At 34.9% G+C, this 21,503-nt stretch overlaps 3 protein-coding genes across 4 annotated transcripts; all 3 read right to left on the minus strand.

Moving 5' to 3' along the window:
• Positions 1 to 4,227: 4,227 nt before the first annotated feature.
• On the minus strand, positions 4,228 to 6,650 carry LOC148562903 (inositol transporter 1-like). The gene is made up of 5 exons (XM_088491645.1): positions 6,509 to 6,650; positions 6,343 to 6,413; positions 5,671 to 6,006; positions 5,470 to 5,577; positions 4,228 to 5,061 (listed from the first exon to the last, which is right to left on the minus strand). Exons 1-5 carry the CDS (start codon positions 6,648 to 6,650, stop codon positions 4,228 to 4,230), a joined length of 1,491 nt encoding a protein of 496 aa, XP_088347771.1.
• Positions 6,651 to 8,796: 2,146 nt separating this feature from the next.
• On the minus strand, positions 8,797 to 10,011 carry LOC148562904 (uncharacterized). The gene is made up of 3 exons (XM_088491055.1): positions 9,836 to 10,011; positions 9,483 to 9,628; positions 8,797 to 9,245 (listed from the first exon to the last, which is right to left on the minus strand). The coding sequence occupies exons 1-3, from the start codon at positions 10,009 to 10,011 to the stop codon at positions 8,797 to 8,799; spliced, it is 771 nt and encodes a 256-aa protein (XP_088347181.1).
• A 6,043-nt stretch (positions 10,012 to 16,054) lies between these two features.
• LOC148562905 (peptide deformylase 1B, chloroplastic-like) lies at positions 16,055 to 21,503 on the minus strand. Of its 2 annotated transcripts, none has more exons than XM_088491511.1 (4): positions 21,172 to 21,503; positions 20,916 to 21,054; positions 19,429 to 19,621; positions 16,055 to 16,330 (listed from the first exon to the last, which is right to left on the minus strand). In XM_088491511.1, the coding sequence occupies exons 1-4, from the start codon at positions 21,371 to 21,373 to the stop codon at positions 16,289 to 16,291; spliced, it is 576 nt and encodes a 191-aa protein (XP_088347637.1). In that variant the 5' UTR covers positions 21,374 to 21,503; the 3' UTR covers positions 16,055 to 16,288. The 2 variants fall into 2 exon arrangements, with proteins under 2 accessions (XP_088347637.1, XP_088347636.1); XM_088491510.1 differs by lacking the exon at positions 16,055 to 16,330 and adding an exon at positions 18,408 to 18,470.

Genomic DNA, 21,503 nt, shown 5'->3' on the forward strand with positions numbered 1-21,503 from the left:
AATTCAATTATAGATGATTTTGAAAATAAAAAAAAAAACGTCGAATAGCATTTTCATGATACAAAACTGTAAGTGGTAACTTTAATATATTATTGTCTTACTTTGATTGAGATTATATATTTATTTTTTTTATTTTATCAATAGAAATAGTAATATAAAATATTTTTAGTAAATTATTAAACACCGCCCCCCCTAAATAGTTAGTCTAGCTCCGCCCCTGGGTATTAGCATAGCCAATGTCAAGTTAGGTTAGAACTTAAGTGTGAAATGATTGTGTTAATCCTGTGAAATTGGTGTATGTAATACTTTAACTATAGTAGAAATTCCACCACTGTTGTGGTGGAGACTGGACGTAGGTTGCATAGCACAAGGCAACCGAACCAGGATACATGGTGGTGTTAGCTTTTCTCTTCTCTGCTCTGTTCTGTTTTCTGATATTCATGAGACAAAACGAAATTGTCTCATAAATTTCCGCTGCTGAGTTCAAACAGAATCAGTAACAAAAAGAAAGGCATAGATTTAACTCCCCTTCTGTAAGCCTTCTACAACCTTCAGATATGTTGCTATAAAATAATAAAAACTTAATTTACAATAAATTTTCTCTCTTTCTTTTTAAAATAATTAAATATTTTTATATATTTTTTAATTTAATTTTAATATATTGTCAAATTAAAGATTTTATGAATCCATTCAATTATGTATTATAATGTAAAAAAAAATACCTTTTACATTCATCATGTAAATATTTATCTAAAAGAATAAATGTGATGAAATGACTATGTAAAAAATATACATATTTTAATATATCAAAATTAACTTTCATATTTGTAAACAATTGTTCTACTATTCATTACAATTTTAAAATATTAATTACCACCCATTCAATTAAAAAATTTATTTGTTACAATATTTATGACATAAAACACTGTTTCACCCAAAATAGTTGTTACAAGCAAACTTATTTCAGATTTAAGATTAAAAAAATATTAAATAATTTTAAAATAAAATTATTAATTAAAAATAGATATTATTTTTTTTATCTCAACTAATTTTTGAAGACAAAAAATACTAGTAATTTTACTTATATTTAGAAAACTAATATTTAGTTTGATAATTAATTAATTTATTAATTTCAAAAATTATATTATCACTATTCATTAATTTTTATTGAGTTAATTTATTTAATTAATTTTAATTTTGATATTAAATCAAATTTAACAAAATAAATATTGTTACATGTTAAATTTAATAAAAAAATTAATATAAATCTCAAAATAAAATTTTATAGTTTTTTGTGGAGGTAAAAATATAATTATACTGGGGACAATAATATATATTTGTATAAAACTATTACTTTTTTTTAAACTTAGTGAGGGCAAGTGTCCTCCTCCTTTGAACCTCAATCCGTCCCTGATAACACACGTCTAAATACAAGTCTATTTACATACATTCTTCATGTGCTGAAAATATTCAATTTCATCATTGTGGCATAACCTTTTGTTTTATCGTTAAAAAATACTATTGCTTATCAGTAGAGGAACCAAGGTGTTCTTAGCAACGATAATAATGATGATGATGAGAGTTAAGGCCAAGATTGATCATGACCAACTCTGATATCATGTAAAAGTATTGAAAGAGATTAAAACCAAAGAGAAAGTTAATAGAATGAACTTAGAAAATGAAATTGAATTGATAGTGGAATGAATTAGTTTACACATGAAGCTACCTCACTTATCTACACACTAAGAATGAAGGATAACACATCAATAGCTAACACTCAATTGATCCTATAACAGATTCTCACTTCATCTAACTAACTCTATTGTATATCACACATGTCACCACTCATCACTGTCTTCTCCATTAACGTTTTCCCCTTTTCTTTGGCCAAAGCTGCCAGTAAGCACGCTGACACATGTGCACGTACATATATATTGCATTTTTCAATTCTTCTCCTTTTATTTTTTATTCTTCTTCATTTCATGTTCAAACCCTAGCTTTATGACTTTTCGCGCTTTCACAAGTTTTAGGCGTATTGGAAAAAGTTGTTGATCACAACTTTTTCGTAAGCTTTCTCCTTCCAAATATTTGAAACTTCTTCAAAAGTCAACCCTTTTGTCTTTGGCATGCAGAAAATCACAAAAACTATTGCAACACAAGCAACAGCCAAAAGAATCATAAAACTCACCAAGCCCAATCGCATCCACAAAAGAAAGGAAGTTAATAGACATGATGACAATTGTTGCAGACATGCCACCACATATTCCTCTAAACTCTTCAAGGTATATCTCAGTGTTCACAGCCCAAGGAACAAGACCCATTCCAGGTGCAAAGAATATAATATACAAAGCCAAACCCGCAACAGCAAGCCATCCATAAACTAAACTCGGGTTGCCATGTCCTCTAACATGACATGAAGCAGAGAGTAGGATTAAATTAGTACATTTTAAATTCAATTCATACCTTCTTTTTCAAGAAATCATTGCACATGTTTTAACTAACTAGTTTTCTCTCAACCCCACACACTAGTAGTAGACACTCTCTTGACACATATTTATGTAGAAAATTTATTTGGTTCTTAAAGAATTTGAATAATTGTATCTGATTTGTCTAAAAAGTGAGAGATGAAGAGGTGGATCTCATCTTTTATATTTGTGTCATGTAATTAAAAAATTAGTCATAGTAGAAGAGATCATTTATGTATTTATTCTAACATTGATTTTCAACTATCCTTGTACAATATGACATCATATATATAACATTTGATGGGCCACTTGAATTCCCCATGAAGAGAGATAAGGCCTGTGGCCAATGCCGCTAAGCAGCAGGAGCTGAGGGTTTCCAATGGCACCAGCACAGAGAATAACCTCAGCATGTTCACGTAAGAGGACGGAATTCAAAGGCTGTGAATAGGAGCCTTATAGTCCACTAAACGAGCCTTAGAGCGAGCTATATATATATATATCAATCAGTGGTGTTAAACAATTTTAGTATCATAAATATATAAACTTAATATTTTTAATTTAGAGATTGATTACAAAAATATGGAAGATAATTTATAAAAATATAAATTTTCATTTTTTATATATAGCAAGGTTGATATATATAAATATATAGTATTTAAAGTAACACATATTTATATTTTTGCAATATATTATTTTTTTTCAAATTAAAAATATTTATTAATATTAAAAATATTATTTTAATTTTAACACCACCTTTTAAATGTTGTTAACATTGTATAACTATCGTAGCCTTCGTTCTTAATAAAGTAGTTTTAAATATGTGTACAGTAACATAATACGACGTTAGTAAAAATACTTACTTTTTACATTGAGGGAATGAATAGTTATCCAAATTAACAGATTTGATTATATGACTATATAAAATTAAATGTTATATAATATCAGTACATCAAAATTAAACTATTTATTTTATATCTTTGTAAAATTTATCAATCAAATATTTTTGGATAAGATTTGAGTTCATTCTAATGTAATAAAATGACATTTTTTGTCCATAATAAATTAATCAAATCATAATGACTGTACATGGTCGAAAATAGCCAAGTATATACTGGGAGGAACTAGAAACGAGATCAAGAACTACTTGAGGACTAGGATCTAGAAGCACATTAAGCAAGTTGATGAACACTGTGTTGCCAAGTTGAGAGTATGAAAACTAGAAAGAAAGGTAAGAGAATGAACTAAATATTAAATTGAATTGATGTTGGAAGAATGTATTAATTTACATATGAAGCTTCCTCACTTATTTACACACTAAGAGTGAAAGATAGAGAAACACATCAATAACTAACACTCAACTGATCCTATAACAGATTCTCACTTCATCTAACTAACTCTGTAATGCAAATTAACTCTACATTGCTTGTCACACACGTCACTAGAGTCTTCTCCCTTAACACCCCCCTCCGAAATCTCTCTCACTCTCTCAACCTGTCTCAAGATTTGGAAGTGAGAAAAGGGCCATGGACCATGGAAAAAGACATGATCCTGATCAACTATATAGCCAACCACATGGATGGTGTTTTGAACTCTTTGGCCAAAGCTACCAGTAAGGACACAGACACATGCGCATGCACATATATATTGCATCTTTCATTTCTTCTCCTTTTATTTTTTGTTCTTCTTCATTTCATGTTCAAACACTAACTTTATGACTTTTCGTGCTTTCACAAGTCTTAAACGTATTGGAAAAAGTTGCTGATCATGTACTTGCTTGCTCAACCATGCTCTCTATGTTTTTATCTTTTCCATAGGCTTTCTCCTTCCAAATATTTGAAACTTCTTCAAAAGTCAATCCTTTTGTCTCTGGCATATAGAAAATCACAAAAACTATTGCAACACAAGCAACAGCCAAAAGAATCATAAAACTCTCGCCGAGCCCAATAGCATCCACAAAAGAAAGGAAGCTAATAGACATGATGACACTACCAACCCAATTAATTGTTGCAGACATGCCACCACATATTCCTCTAAACTCTTCAGGGTATATCTCTGTGTTTACAGCCCAAGGAACAGGACCCATTCCAGGTGCAAAGAATATAATATACAAAGCCAAACCCGCAACAGCAAGCCATCCATAAACTAAACTTGGGTTGCCATGCCCTCTAACATAACATGAAGCAGAGAGTAGGATTAACGATCCAACCACACCTATTAAGCTACTAAGTGTAAGCTTCTTTCGCCCTACAATGTCAATAAGGTAAATGCCAATAATTGTGCCACCGGCATTAATTGCAGAAACAATGAGGGATAAGAACAAAGCCGATTCGTTTGATTTGAAGCCAGCCAATTGAATGATTGTTGGGCTATAGTACATTATAACACTAATACCGGTAAGTTGTTGGAATGCTTGAAGTCCAGCGCCACATATGAACGCAACTCTGATTTCTTTCAACTTAAATACATCACTGTATTTAACTTTGACCTTATCCTTTTGTTCTTGCTCCATGTGAGCTTCAAGAATATCTATTTCGTCCTCCAACCGAGGAGATGGGTATATCCTAGAAAGAACATTGGTGGCCTCCTCCTTCCTATTCTGCAAGTTAAAAGTAACTAAGCTTTTAATTATTGTACCAAAAAAAATCAATATAAGGATTTATTTTACCCAAATTTTATAGGTGACTAATGACATAAAGTTGTCTTCATATGAAAATAATAGTTGATAATCATTAGATGATAATTTATTTAAGAAAAAAAGTACATGAAACTAATTTTTAGTTAGCTAACATTAGTCAACTTTAGATTTTATATTTATAATTTAAGTTTTAGGATCTAGAATTTAAGATAAACAAAATAACAAAATTGGCTGATGTTAGTTTAAAAAAAATTGGTTTCCAGCATTAACTTTAGTTCAACATATCAAATTATCTAATAGTTATTACCTATAATTTTTGCATAAAGAGAACTTCACATGAATGATCATTGATCTTATATCATCATTTACCTTCAAATATAGCCATCTGGGGGACTCAGGAAGAAAGACCATAAGAACCAACTGAATAACAGCTGGTGTACCTGCAATTCCAAGCATCCAACGCCATGTTCCAGGAACCTGCACACATAATTTTGCTCTTAGAAAATCAAGATGGATGAAGACAAAATTATTACTATTGGTATTGTTAGCTAAAGAGTTGGGTATGCTTACTCTAGTCAAACCATAATTGATGACAAAGGAAATAAATTGGCCAGTTGTGATCATAAGACAATTGACACTAACTAATCCACCTCTTATTTCAGACGGTGATACTTCTGCAATATACATAGGAGCAGTAACAGAGGCGAAACCTACACCTAGGCCAACAAAAAAACGGCCAACTATGATAAGAGTGGGATTTGGTGCGACGGCGATCAAGAGTGATCCTACTGCGAAACAAATATCTGCCACAATAGTGGCAGCCTTACGCCCTAAAGAATCATTAATGTAACCACCAATGGCGGCGCCGAAAATTGCACCAATTAAGGCCATGGCAACTATTAGTTCCTGCAAACATAACAAAATGAGAACATATAATTGCTGCAAAATGGCACTCTACTCTAGTCCTACTGTGTCATAGTCATAGTTACGTGAATTCACAATTTATCTTTGTTGTTGAATGCTATATATATATATATATATATATATATATATATATATATATATATATATATATATATATATATATATATACTTTTCCCATTAAAAATTTTAAATGTGATGTATTGCGTACCACCTACCAATTCTCCTACCAGAACATATTGCGTTTCATATAACTATATGGTCACAATTACAAGCTACCGAATTAAAAGAAAATGAACGAAAATCCACTCTCTCTTTTACCTGAAGAAAACTACTGTTCTTTACAACTTCAAAATCATCTTTTATGTACAAGAGAGCGCCAGATATCACACCTACAAATGAAAACAAAATATATGCTATATCATTTCTTTCTTTTTTTTTCTTAATTAATGAAATGGTAGACAATACGCATATATGTATACTGTACCAGTATCATAACCAAATAGAAGGCCACCAATACCAGCCGCAAAAGTAACTCCAATAATGTAAAAATTTTGGGAAAATGATATTCTGCGCTCTGGATGTTTCTCCAAATAATCAGAGCTTCCTGCTTTAATCGACACGCACATATCAGTCACCATTGTTGCTAGCTTGCTTTTATCAACTAGTTGTAAATTGCATGTTAATGCGTGAGATCTAACATAGTTTTATAGATAATAAAGTTGTTAAATTTAAAAATTTTGTTGGATTTCTTGTTCCCTTAAAAGTCGATGGGCATATATATGATAACAACATTTGTTTTTTTTTTATGAAGGATCAGTTTCATGTTGATGTGAACTTGCAACTAGATTACTCTCCCTTCTTTTTATTTCCTTTCCTACTTTCCGTTATTACTCTGTCACAACGAATTTGTACTCAAATACCTACATATGTTAACATGATTGCTGTCATTTTGGATCCTTATATTAACTATCTTAATTTAGATTATTTTAATTCTTATGTATTGATACCATTTAATAATTTTCTATTTTTGTCTAATCAAATATATTTATAGTATTCATGAGCCTTTCAAGCTATAATCGGTGGTTATGTGAAATTTATTTGCTGATGTATTGATATGTTAGTTGGATGTCTATAAAAATCTGATTCACAGTGATATTTATTATATAAATTAAATCCAAATATTAATACATGTGAATCATAAAAATTATTTGCATATATTTTCTTACAAGAAATGTTAAAGATAATTTTTATTAATATTAGTTAATACTGTTAGCTAACATTTTTTTTATATTGTTAGGAGTTAATTTTAGTATTTAAAATTTAAAATTTAGTACTTAAACTTTAAAATATTTACTAATATTAATTAAAAATAATAAATTTTATTGGTTATGGAACATTATTTTTTTGTTATACTAAGTTGAGTTGTGAGTATATTTCTTTGGTGGCTTTTTATAGTTGGTGAAAATTCTGTTATGTAATGTGATAGGCACTTATTACCTTCTTATTCAATGGTCAACAAATAGTATCTTCTGCTAAAAGAGATAAGCCGTGGATAATCACTTAAATAAAGATTAACTTAACTAATAACAACTCTATTTGTCATCTTTCTTTTTTTGAAAGTAAGAGCTCAACACAGTACAGTAGAGCGAACAGAGCTAGACAAGCAGCATACGCTTACTTAAATAACTAAATCAAACACATAAACTCCCCATGTCATCTTCGGTATAGCCATCAACAATAAAAGGCATCAACACCACTCCACTCATTAACGCTTCTCACGATCATGTTAATGACTTCTTCAACACCTCTGCTTTGATTCTGGAAAAGCCTGTTATTCCTTTCCATCCATATATTCCAAATGACCACACAAAAGCACCTCAACCGCTGCTTACGATCCTCCTTACTCCTCGATTCCTCTGTCCAACTGAGAAAGTGCTTTTTCATCAAACCCGGATAAGACCATTGACAACCAAATCCTGATATCCAAGCACTCCACACCTACCACGTAAATGCACATCCTAGAAACAAGTGATATACATGTTCCAATTCATTATTACATAGCACACATATAGTATCTTCCTGTCTGATAATTCCAAACTAGCTCAGCCTTTCCTTAGTGTTCACCCTGCCTATTAAAACAAACCAAGCAAAAAGCTCCACTCTTGGTGGAACCAAACCTTTCCAAATGGTCCTTGTGAAGCTGTAGCTGGTTACCACCTCTGGGAGTGCTTCAACCTGCATCACCTGCACAAATGAGTTAGTTGAAAAAACACCTTGCCTATCATATTTCCAAACCACTCGATCCTCTTTGTTATTTACTAATTTCATCGGTCTCAAAGCCTCATGTAATTGACTTAGAAGCTCCAATTCCCACTAAAAAGGCTCGTGCCTCCATTGGAAATTCCAAATCCACTCTATCCCATCCCAAAACCCACAGTCCCCAATAACGGATCCACATTGGTTTGAAACAGAGAAAAGCCTCGGGAACCGGTCTTTCAGAGATCCATATAGTAGCCATACATCCTCCCAAAACTGAGTCCGTCGCCCATCACCAATCTCCATGGACAAACTTGTAACCATCTTATCCCTTATACGTTCATGCATGATGTGCAACTGGCATATATCTTTCCATGGGCCTCCTCTTGTAGGTAGTGCTTGAGTTGACAGTAGCTCATTGGAATTCAGATTATTACATGAACATACAATTTTCTTCCACAACGGGCACTCTTCCTTTGCAAACCACCACCACCACTTAAACAACAATGCTGATTTCTAAATCATTGCATCACCAACTCCCAAGCTACCTAGTTTCTTTGGAGCCTGTACCATTTCCCATCTAACTAATGCCATACCATTCCTATCATCTTTCTTACTCCACATGAATCTTCTCTGTAGTGAAATCAACTTCTCAGCAACAGCTTTCGGCATCTTAAATAGACTCAAATAGAACACTGGCAAACTGTTCAATACTGATTTGATGAGCACCAACTTCCCAGCTTTGTTTAGCACTTTAGCTTCCCACAAGCTTAGTTTCTCCTCCACTTTGTCCAGAATAGGCTTCCAAGTCTTCACCAACCTCGGGTTTGCTCCTAAGGATATCCCAAGGTATTTAACTGGGAGAGTGTCCCCCTTACAACCCAAAAGGTTACACATACGCTGTATCCACTGCTCTTCACAATTAATCGGAATCAAACTTGACTTATCAAAATTAATACAGAGGCCTGACATCAACTCAAAACATCACAGAAGTCGCTTATAATTCTTAATAGTCTCCTCTTCTGGTGGGCAGAACAGAATAGTATCATCAGCAAACTGAAGGTGCGACAATTCTATGCTACCCCTACCCACCAACAACGGTAATATACGTCCATTCCTGATCGCCTCTCCAACCATTCAATGTAGCATATCCATAACCAGTACAAATAAGAAGGGAGAAAGCGGGTCACCTTGTCTCAAACCTCTTTCGATTTTGAAAGGCTTAGATGGTGACCCATTTATCAATACTGACATAGATGCAGTGGCCACACACTCCATAACCCAAGCTCTCCATTTATGCCCGAAGCCCATCTTTTGTAATACCAAGTCCACAAAGCTCCATTTGACTCTGTCATATGCTTTCTAGAAATCTAGCTTGATTATTGCTGCTTCCTTTTTTCTCTGTTTAAGCCAGTTTACTGTTTCACATGCAATAAGTGCCCCATCGTGTATTTTCCTTCCCTTGACGAACGCACTCTGAGTCTCCCCTATTAACCCTGGCATCACTGATCTCATCCTCCTGACTAGCACCTTTGAGATGACCTTGTAGACTCACCCCACCATACTAATAGGTCTCAAGTCTTTGATCTCCTTTGCACCAACGAACTTTGGAGCCAATGCTACCCAAGCAATATTGCTATCAGTCGGTAACCTGAAAGAATTAAAGAACCCCATCACTGCTGTCGTAAATTCAGGTCCAATCTCATCCCAGCATCTCTTAATGAACTTCATGTTGTACCATCACAGCCTGGCACCTTAGAGGACTTGCAGTCCCACACAGCCTCTCTGATCTCCTCAGCCGACGACATCCTCTCTAAGGTCACAGCATCATCCTCATCTATCTTTCCCACCAGACCATCTCTAAAGCCCATCATTGGAGTAGCTTCCTGATGATATAATTCCTTGTAAAACTCTCTGATGGCTATCTTGATTCTCGCTTGATTTCTGACCGTTCTACCGTTTATCACTAGTGTATCAATCTTATTGTTCCATCTTCTTGCTGAAGCCATATTGTGAAAGTATCTTGTATTTTTGTCCATCTCCTTCGCGTGCCGAGACCGAGACATCTGTTTCCAATGCATTTCCTTCTTTACATACCATCTCTCACAACAAGTAACCAGCACCTTTCTTCTAGCCTCCATCGTGGTATCATATACTCCATTGCTAACCATATCATCAACTCTCTTGATTTCTTCCTCAAACTTTGTGATCTTACTGTCCATCTCCCCAAAATTAGCCTTGTGTCATCTTGATAAACCACTATTTTATGGTTTATCTTGTGCTAATTTGAGTGATTTTTATCAATTCTTTACTCACTTATTCATATAATTTGCATGTTTTACATTTTTCTTCCTAATTCTGTGCTTTGATTAAAAACATGCTTCTTTGGCCTTAAAATTGCTAATTATTAATCCTCTCTTATTACCATTCGATGTCGTGATATGTGTGTTAAGTGTTTTCAGGGTTTATAGGGCAGGAATGCCTTAGAGAACAGAAAGGAAGCATGCAAAAGTGGAAGGATTACAAGAAATTGAAGGAATTGCTAAGCTGTCCAGCCTGACCTCTTTGTACTAAATCTATCATAACTTGAGCTACAGAGATCCAAATGAGGCGGTTCGAGTTACGTTGGAAAGCAAACATCCGGGGATTCAAAATGATATATAATTTGCCATGGTTGCTCAGCAGATAAGCGGCGCGCACACGTGCATCTGTGAAAATTCAGCGTATCAGAATTCGCCCCCAGCGATTTCTGGGCTGTTTTTGACCCAGTTCTCGGCCCAGAAAACACAGATTAGAGGCTGTAGAGTGGGAAAATCATTCATTCGTTCACACAACTTTCATTCACATAATTTTAGGTTTTAGAAGTAGTTTCTAGAGAGAGAGGCTCTCTCCTCTCTCTAGGTTTTAGGATTCTTAATTTAGTTTTCTTTAATTTAGTTTTCTTCTACTCTTATTAGCTCTAGCACTTTAGTTATCTATTTTTCTTGTTGATCTCTTTATGTTGCTATTTTAGTTTATGGATTCTCATGTTAGATTTGATTCTCTATTTAATGCAATTTGAGGTATTTTATATTTATGATTGCTTTTTTCAATTTATGTTATTGATACTTTCAATTGGTTGTTTAGGTTTTATTATCTCTTATTAATTTCTATGTCTTTATGTTATGCCTTCCAAGTGTTTGATAAAATGCTTGGTTGGGCTTTAGAGTAGATTTCTCTCCTTTTGGCTTTGGTTGAGTAATTGGAGACTCTTGAGTTATCAAACTCCTTTGTTGATTGATAATTGAAAGTTGCTAGTTGATTTGGATCCCTCTAAAGCTAGTCTTTCCTTAGGAGTTAACTAGGACTTGAGGAATCAAATTGATTCATCCACTTGACCTTCCTTCATAGTTAGAGGTTAACTAAGTGGTAGCAATGGACAATTCTCATCACAATTGATTAGGATAACTAGGATAGGATGTCTAATTTTCATACCTTGCCAAGAGTTTTCTTAGTTATTAATTTAATTTCTTGCAATTTACTTTTCTTGTTCCTTATTTCAAAAATCCAAAAAGATACTTTTCCATAACCAATTATAAGTACACTTCCCTGCAATTCCTTGAGAGATGATCCGAGGTTTAAATACTTCGGTTTAATTTTTTTGGGTTTGTTTTAGTGACAACCAAATTTTTGTATGAAAGGATTATTTTTGGTTTAGAAACTATACTTGCAACGGGAATTTATTGTGAATTCTTTACTAGCAAAAATCCGTTCATCACATCTCTCTAGTGGTATTGTCAGTGCCTTCAACTTATCTGTGAACTGTATCTCCCCCAAACCTCTCCATTCCTCTTTAACCATACTGAGAAATCCATCATGTGTAAACCACGAATCTAGACTTCGGAACGGCCTTGGACCTCCCCTCAGCGTTTTGTCCTCCAATATTATGGGGGCAATGATCTGACAATTCCCTTGGCCCCCTCGTAACCAAGTTTCTGGAAACGCTTCAAGCCACTCCACATTAACCAGAGCTCTATCTATATGACTGCAAGAGCGACCTCGAAACCATGTAAACTCGCGATCAGTGAGTGCCAAATCTACTAATTGCATATCTTGTATCCAGTTCCTGAATTCTTTCCCTGACCGAGGTACAGTAGTTGCACCTTTTCTTTCCTCCACATGTACTATCTCATTAAAACCCCCATAAAACAACAAAGGACCTGACATAACCCAGCTATATAGCTTAGCTCCTCCCAAACATGACACTTCTCATCTCTATTATGAGGACCATAGACCAATACAAAAGCGCAATGGAAACTACTTTTTAAACATTACTCCTTCGACACACAGCCACCTCTCCCCCTTATAGTAGTTATTCATTTTAAACACTGATTCATCCCATATTAACAGTAGTCCACCAGATGCACCATCAGAGCTTACATACTCCCAGCCTAAATCATCTCTCCCCCATATTCTGGCAACATCAAAATTTGTCACAACCTGTCTTTTAGTCTCAATTAGGCCTAACATATTTAAACTATATTTTTTCTTTAAGTCCTTCACCATTCTCAACTTCCCGTCACCCCATAAACCCCTAACATTCCATGCACTAAAATTCATTTAAATTTTTTTGTACACACTTGTTTTTTTTTTTTTGGGTCTGCACCGTCTCATCTTTTCCGTCTGCTTTGCCACTTTCCTTTTGCGATCTATTTCTTCATTTTGTGCCTGAAAGATTGCCATAATGTCATCCTCTTCTCTATACAATATAGCACCTGACTCTTTGGCCAGCTCCCAAGTCCTTCCGTTTTCCAGCAACTGTTCCCGCAATTCTGAGCTCTGACTATCACTGTCCTCTACTTCATTAGTGACATCCTCGTTCCCAAGATGATTCCTTCCATAGCCATCATCTTCATGTTCAGCAGCCATCCTTCTACCGTCACAACCACTCCCCAATATTAATCCTCCCTCTGCAGCACCCCCCTTATATCCTCCACCTCCGTCGTCATCCACTCCCTGTTGCACCACCTCGCCATGACCTGCATGACCATCCATAGTTGCTGGTACCCCTGTCCCGCCCGTAGTCGCACTCTCATCATCCTCAATAGCCACATCTGCATCAGTTCGGACACCCTCTCCCACCGTGCAGAGCAACCGGCTTCAAATGTCCCCCACCAGCCGCGTCTCGCCGTTTCTTTTGCTATCAGTCGCGTCGCCTTCCCCCTCGAAGAGGAACTGAGCACCGCTACCTTCTGCTGCTCATTCTGGAAAGGAGGACCCAAACCCATGCCTCACTCTGGCTACCCTACCTCGCTCCTTCAACCTTGGCCCAACTGATGGATTCGCAGCTGTTGACGACTTTGGGCCTGCCAAGGCCATTTTCCCCTCCTCCAATATGTTATTGCATCTGGCCCACGACTCACTTGGAGAAGAAATTTTTTTGCTTATTATTGGACTTCCTTCGCAGCCCATTTAACTCACATGTTATTGTTCTATCAGAATCATCCACGTAACTTGAACTGCATCTCCCCCCAAAATTAACGCACCTTCCTTGATTATTGCCAGTTACAGATTGAACCGTTGCACTATTCTCGCGATCATAATTTCTACTGCCATTACTGCCATTAATCCATTCATTTAAAATTAAGTCTGCGATTACGATTCTTCCCTTATCTTTATCCTCGCTCCGGTTTACCATCATCGACAACTCTTCGTCTGGGGTTCCTCCATGCAAAGCTTCTGTTCCCTGTCTCTGCCTTGTAACCATTCCTGAGTTCCTGCTTTTTTTTAACATGATTCCACTCTATACTTGCCCCTTCATTCCTCCTGTTCGCCGTACAGTGCAAATTACACGCCTCATGTCCTATCTCGTTCACTAGAACATCAAAACCCCCCGCGCCAATTGTTATATGGATCCATTCTTGAATCACATCCATTACACAAGTATCAATCTGGACCCGTCCTACAATGAACGAGTTACACAATTCCGTCTCTTTGTCACATCCAACCACTTCTCCCCATTGACCTCCTATCGTTCTAGAAGTGTTGACTGACCATGCATGCAACGGAACCCCAAAACATTCCAACCATACTCTTCGAGTTTCACTATGTTCCGACTCCTCCCACTTCCATACACTGTGAAACAATTGTAGGAGCCTGTTCATGTTGAATGTGTATGTCTCCTTAGTATGCAAGACACTATCAAAGGTTAAGAGCGCTTTGTAAGCTCCCATTTCCCGAACTTGGACTACATTTGGGATGTTTTTTGCAATCATTTCCTTCAAAGAATCAAAATCAATAGGCTTCGTCATGCCCTCCTACAAGGCTTCTCTGTAGCCATTCCAAATTTTCTGTCACAGCTTCTACTTCTACCTTCTTAGTCCAGCCATTTCCATTTGGTTCTTTTTCAACCTCCTTCGTCCCTGGGTCCCGTCCAAATATCAAAGGATCATGCTCCACTACCATCGAAATTTTGACATCACCTCTATTCCCGTTGGTTATGTTCCATGTTCCCAACATTCTTTTATATTTAGCTTCTCCCACAGATACAACTTTACCTCTCAGCCACAATCGATTCATTTCCGCTATTGCTTTCAAAGTTCCTCCTTTTGTTGTGTACCAAATAAAAGCAAACATATACATGAATCCATTTTTCTGTTTCCGGGATAGATATATATCATTGATACATCCCATCCAGTTGAATAGGCAGAATAACTCCCTCTTTGATATGTCTTCTGGGAGGTTACTCACAAAAATGGAGAAGGATTCATTCTCTAACCGCCGATACTCTTCTCGATTCCAAACCCTAGGATCCTTATCATTCTCGCTCTCTCTCTCTCTCTCTCTCGCTCAACAAGAGAATAATTTTTTTAATGCAAGTGTATGATTTTAGAGTTATTTGTCATCTTTTTATTTGACGGTCAACGAAAATGCTATCATTAACCATTGAAATTGTGGTATATTTATTATTTAAAAATATATCGTTAGTCAATAAATTACGACATGCACATATATTAATCATGTTGTGTTCTATATTAATTAGTTTAAATTAACGATAAACATGAGATATTTAATTCTATCCTTCCGAAACTAGAGATATTTTCCTGTTCGAATAAAAAATTTTAAGCCCCATGTTATAGTTTATAACCATTCATCAATTTTTTTTATCCTTTTTTATTATATTTTTTCTCTCTTTTCTTAAATATTTGTGAAAACTAATTAGAGAAAAAATCACCCTTCTTTCATGGTGTATATAAGAATTAGTTCCTAAATTAGTATTTAATATGGATATGAAAAATTATTAGATTTTACAATTCTAGGAAAGAAATATATTATTTTGACAGAAAATTCTGTTTCAAAAATTGTAAATAATGATTAAAAATTAATATTTAAAATAAGGATAAAAATAATAAAATCATAAAATTGAAAAACACGGTTAAATAATACTTGCATTCGAAGATATTTTTACTTTAAAAATTTTATGCATTGAAACTTCATTATTGTATTAGGATATAATTTATATTTAAATATATTAAATTTTCAATGAACCGAAACTTGTAACACCCTACCACATAGAGTTTTACACCTAGGATGTAAAACACAGGTGGCGAGGTGCTACGACCTTTAAGATAGGATATAAATATATATAATAGTCGAAAGAATGTAGTATACTAGGAGCCTTGAAGGATTGGTCAAACAAAATTTGTGAAAATAAACAGCGCAACGCTCAGGAACGTGGTTACTTGCGTGCGAAGTAACCGACAGTCAACGAACATAATATAACAGAAACTAGGGGTAGAGAGCCAAAAAGATACAAAATAACAAGCTCCGAACTCAGCCTGCGAAGCCAAGGCTGGCCGAAGAATATTTACATACATATATACATATCCCAAAGCCCAAAATACATAAATAAAATCCTAGCTCTCCATTAGCCTCTAAGAGGAACAAAATAACAAGTCAATCGGAGAGAGTTAAAGTATATGTATATACATAAGCTATATATCAAAATAAACCCAGGAACTACTCTGCTTCAGAAGTCCAGACGCCTAGCGAGCAGTCTCTCGACCTGCATCTGAAAAACACAACACAGTATGGGGTGAGAACCAGAGGTTCTTAGCATGATAAAGGTGCCATGCACATAATATATAAGGTCTTGGGAATGCCAGAGGCAATCCTACAATGCCGACACTCAGATTATAAAACTTAAAGAACTAAACAGAAACCATAAATCAGGGTGGTTCTCTAAGGCTTTCTCAACTAAATCACCTCCTTAAATCTAGCTGGAACTTAAATAGAATCCTCAATCTCTCCGCCTTTCCTCCGTTCCCCCATCTCCGGTAATTGCAAAGACAGACAAGCAGACAAAGCAAGCACAGGTAGAATACAGATATCAATTATTACAATTAGCATGTTATAATCAATTAGGCAATCTCAATTAATGCACAAACAATCCATACATACAAATGCATATGATGCATGCCTATCCTATGGCCGTTGGTATCAACTGTCGGTTACGTAGCCATCCCGACATGTTCTCAAGCTCAAAAATAGACCATGGGGAGAATCCCCAAGCTGACATGGGGAAAAGAACGCCCACAAGCTTAATAATATCCATGGGACGAATCCCAAGCTTACATGGGGAAAACAATACTCCAAGTTGATATGGGGAAGACAATACCCCAAGCTGAATGTTATCCACGGGACGAATCCCAGGCTGACATGGGGAAACAACACCCCAAGCTCAATAATAACCACAGAAAAAATCCCGTGACATGGGGAGGGCAACGCCCCAAACTCAAGTTATTCAATCGTTTCTTACAATTTATCATTTCCAATCTCACAGTGATTCACATCTCATCTCATCATTCTCAATTATTGAACATCATTAAGATTCATGTCTCATCTCATCATTATTAATGTCACTTTACTCTCTCAGTTACCTCTTATACCATTTTTCTCATCTTTATCGATCAAATACCATCTCCTCTAATCACTTATTACCTTTTAAACAAATCTTTCTTCACCTTCAAGTTACTACAATTTCCTAACTTCATTCTATGACTAGGCCTACTAACAATATTTAGACTAAAGAAATGAAAATAGAAATCTGGAGTTACAAAACTAGTATCGAAATTCTTTAAAATTAGTATCGAAATTCTCGTTTTAATTTTCTCTATCACATTAAACTATCAAATCCCATTTTCTAATCACTTTGGTTAATAATTAATTTATTCGCTAACTATTTATTATTTTCTCGGGGTTTACAAAACTACTCTAAGGTGACAAATATTTTAAAATATGAGTGTAAGTTCCGTTGAGTATAAAAAAAATATATTTTGAAATAGAGGAGTATATTCAAACTCTAAAATGATATATAAATTATGTTGAACAAGAATATCAACATAAAAAGATTATTTATAAATAGGAAAAACACGCTAAACTAAGATAAAGAAAAGCTAAGTGAGGAGCACTAAACCAAATATATACAGAACGCAAATGAATATGGCTAATATTTTTAACGTAAAAAAGAAAAAAAATTAGTATTAACTCAGAAATACATATTGGTCAATAGTCTACAATAAATAAAAAGTGCGTCTAAAGCTCAATTAAAATAATTTTATTAATTATTAATTTATTATAAATAGATATAGCATAAATGTATTTTTTTTAAAAGATATTAATACTTTATTAATTGAATAAGGTAAAAACATAGGATTTTTTAAATAAATAAAATAAATATTTAAATTACGAATATACGTTAATTTGAGGATATTTACAAATTTTCATAAAGTGTCTTATCTCGTTTATACTGTAGACGAGATAAGTTTAACTATTTGTAAACGAGATAAAACATGAACATGTGATAATGTATCACGTTTACAAACGTGATACGTGAGAAATAGTTGTTTAGTCATGTAAACGAGATATGACAAAACTTATCTCTTTATAGTGTAAACGAGATACATGGGAGTAAAAAACGTTTACACAGTAAACAAGATAGAATAGGACAAAAATAACTCCTTATAAAAGGATTAGGAAACCGCTGGTATTCCTCAAAAATATCTCAATTCTTCTTTTAAGGAGGTGAAAGAGTGAATAAATACTTCAGACCATCATCAGGATAATCATCAAACAAATGAGAATGACAAGTAGGTTATGTTGTCTCAGTTGAGCACAAGTTGACAGTCCTCAAAACAGCAGACAGACTTCATCTACAGAAGTCATGACTTAAGTATAGATAACACTTGAACTAAATGAAATAACAAATTTAAGGACACATTTTGTGCTAATAACTGTTTCAAGGGAAATAAAATCCCACATGTCAACACTGAAGCTTACTAGAATGATCACTCGGGTGTACTGATGTAACAATTCATTCAAGGAGGAGCTCAAAGAAATTACTACAACATAAAAGCTTGGTCTTAGCTTTCATGGAAAAAGCTTGATTATATATTTTATATCAATTACTGGAAAAAATTCTTTCATTTCAGCACAAGAAAAATTCTAAAACAGTCTCATTCCTTTGTTGTTTGTCATGGCAAGAAGAAAGGAACACAACGATAAACAAATATGTAGACAAAAGATATTTTATTGAAAGAGAACAAGGTATCATAAAATAAAAGAAGGAAAATATTCCTAGGTGGATAAACCATGCAACAAACTATGCTGATCCTTTTGTATGATCAATAAAGGAAAACCACTAAATATCCAAGTAGATAACCAAAAGGGATACAAAATAGAAATCCTTTCTGGAGTCAAGTCACCAGAAAAGCACAATGCAGATTCAACAAATTTAGAATTATCATTATACCAAAAAGGGCCATAGATAAAATCAACTTTCTACTTTCCCTTTACAATTAATTATCCAAAAGCTAAACACACATAATGAATTTTATTTCCATAATCAGAAAATGGAAATGACATTTATTTATCAAAAGAAAATAACAAATGAATTTTTGTTTGGTGAGAGTGAGAGAATAACTATAAGTAGATGAAAGAGAAATAAGAGACTAGTTTCAAAGTTCATAAGAGAGAAGTGTTTAAAAGGAAGGTGAAAATATGAAGTTTTATGAAAGGAATCATTTTGGGCACGCAAAATAAAAAAGGGGGCAACTCCATAAAACAAACTATTATAAAAGCACACAGAGAAAGAGAAAGAGTGTTTTCTACCTTCACATCAGCATATATTCCAGGAAATGATAGACACCCTTCATTTAAAATTGACAGTTTCTTTGAGTATTTGCTAACTCTTGGGTTTACAAGAACAATTTCCTCTCCTTCCCCAGATTCACCCACTGGATTGAACACCATAAGTTGAACATTAATTCCAACTTGGGGTGCTGAGAGACCAATACCATTGGTTCTGTGGAAAATTGTTATCATTTGTAAGATTACAGTAGCCCTAGAAAGTTTTTACTGTTAGTTTATTCCAAGACCTAAAAAGGTTACAAAGGCATCCATGAGTTTGACAGACCCAGAGAGAACCAGAATTTGATGGAAAGAGAGAATAAGAGCTAACCAAAGACAGAACAAGGAAATGCAGAGGACGAAACTGTTAGAAATCAGGATAGAATCTATCATATCAGAGTATCAAATATGATCTGTTAGGATTAGTATTGATTTTTGTCATTTTTTCCTTATTAGTATTAGGGTTTTACTATTATTATAAATAGATGCTAGTATTCCTCCCATGTAAGACACAACATCACATAAGAGTGTATTCTTTCTCTCATTTGCTGAATTACTCTTTCCTCTCTTATTTTCCTGGTTGATTATGGATTTTTTTTTTAAAAAAAAAATCTGGGGTATCAGAAGGTATTATAGAGTGGGCCTAACTCCACTGCATAAGCTAGCTAGATGGAGTAGAGGGTTGCCCAAGGCAGGCTTCCAGAGCTTATCTCTAGACTCTAGGAAATTTGGCACTGTTAATGCACCCCCTCACACGCACCAGTGGACAAGAACTTGGAAAGTGTAATTTGATTGATGTGGCATATATGCAATAGCCAAATAACAACAATAAGCTAGGCTCTAATTTTATATACTTGTATATACCACTGTTTTTCTTCATTTTATCCCCAGATTTCTATAGCAAGTAGTGAACAATGTATCGTTGTCTAACATCACTATTGTGTGTTTGGGACATTCTCCAAAAGTCCCAACTCCCAAACAAAATACAGCTTGTGAACCGTTAAACTTGCCATCAAGTTAAAATATAGTTCCTTTGCTTAAAAACAGTAAAAAACAACTGTTTTTCTAGACAATAGAGTTAAGAATTACTCAATGCAACCATTTCAACACAAGTCACTGATGCTACTTTAAAATTATGATTCCACCTAAACCACCATTTTTGGTATCTAAAAAAGTATAATTTCCATAACATCCATGCTAGGTTTACACCAAATACAACCACCATATATTTGTGTATAAATAGTTAAATACATGTGTTGTTTAACTTATTTTCAATGTGTATTTATATTCTAGCATGTATCTCATTATAAGTAGCTGATTTTTGTGGTTGATTTTAGTGTATAAATAGCATTTTGTTTCCTAAAATATCTCCCAAATGAAAGAAAATCAAAGTTTTGTTACAATAATGAAGCAAACCATTCAAACAAAGACTTAGTACTAAGGGAGGATAACATTGGACCAGTGCTTACTTGTACATTACATCAAACATCTCGCGGGCAAGACTCTTCAGATTATCATCGAAGCTAACTATGCGTTTATTTTTTGCCCTCAATTTCGGGTCTGGATATTCCACAATTTTCAGTGGCGCCTCGAATTCAATATCACCAGCTAAAAAAAAAAACGCGCACAATCACACAAGGAATGAGGTTTGAACTCAAAGTGAAAGTATTAGAAAAAGTGGTGGCGTGGGGATAGGGTTCGGTGGAGCTGAGTAGAGAAACTTACGAGAAGCGGCTTCATCTTTGGCTGCTGAGAAACCAATCTTGGAGACCGCGCACAGAGGAGGCAGGGACCGGTTCGTAAAGAAGTAAACCCGGTCGAGCGAGGTGAGACGGTTGCGTGAGAAGCGTGGAATGGCGGGAAGCGCAGAGGTAAAACCACCATGAATATGAAGGTGACTTGGGCGGAGAAACCGCGCTGAAGCCATAGTCGGACAAGGTTTGGTTGCACGACTGCAAGGTTTCCTTTTAGGCCAATGCTAAGGTGATGAAGCCGAATATTTTCAGCAGGTGAGAAACTGACATGGAGGAAGGTGATTCGCGGTGCCTCCAACTCGC

This window comes from Arachis ipaensis, chromosome B6 (genome assembly GCF_059453495.1).
Source record: "Arachis ipaensis isolate K30076 ecotype BB chromosome B6, ASM5945349v1, whole genome shotgun sequence".
Classification (NCBI taxonomy): domain Eukaryota; kingdom Viridiplantae; phylum Streptophyta; class Magnoliopsida; order Fabales; family Fabaceae; genus Arachis; species Arachis ipaensis.

What these genes read in the sequence shown, in the direction of transcription:
- LOC148562904 (XM_088491055.1), bottom strand. Translation starts at nt 10,011, where the DNA reads ATGAAGTTCATTAAGAGATGCTGGGATGAGATTGGACCTGAATTTACG. An exon ending in AGACCTATTAGTATGGTGGG is followed by an intron (nt 9,629 to 9,835) that starts GTGAGTCTACAA and finishes AGCATATGACAG; the next exon opens with AGTCAAATGGAGCTTTGTGG. An exon ending in GCCTTTCAAAATCGAAAGAG is followed by an intron (nt 9,246 to 9,482) that starts GTTTGAGACAAG and finishes AGTTGATGTCAG; the next exon opens with GCCTCTGTATTAATTTTGAT.
- LOC148562905 (XM_088491510.1), bottom strand. Translation starts at nt 21,373, where the DNA reads ATGGCTTCAGCGCGGTTTCTCCGCCCAAGTCACCTTCATATTCATGGT. An exon ending in CAAAGATGAAGCCGCTTCTC is followed by an intron (nt 21,055 to 21,171) that starts GTAAGTTTCTCT and finishes TTTTTTTTTTAG; the next exon opens with CTGGTGATATTGAATTCGAG. An exon ending in ATGTTTGATGTAATGTACAA is followed by an intron (nt 19,622 to 20,915) that starts GTAAGCACTGGT and finishes AATTTTCCACAG; the next exon opens with AACCAATGGTATTGGTCTCT.
- LOC148562903 (XM_088491645.1), bottom strand. Translation starts at nt 6,650, where the DNA reads ATGTGCGTGTCGATTAAAGCAGGAAGCTCTGATTATTTGGAGAAACAT. An exon ending in TCTATTTGGTTATGATACTG is followed by an intron (nt 6,414 to 6,508) that starts GTACAGTATACA and finishes TTTCATTTGTAG; the next exon opens with GTGTGATATCTGGCGCTCTC. An exon ending in AGAACAGTAGTTTTCTTCAG is followed by an intron (nt 6,007 to 6,342) that starts GTAAAAGAGAGA and finishes TTATGTTTGCAG; the next exon opens with GAACTAATAGTTGCCATGGC.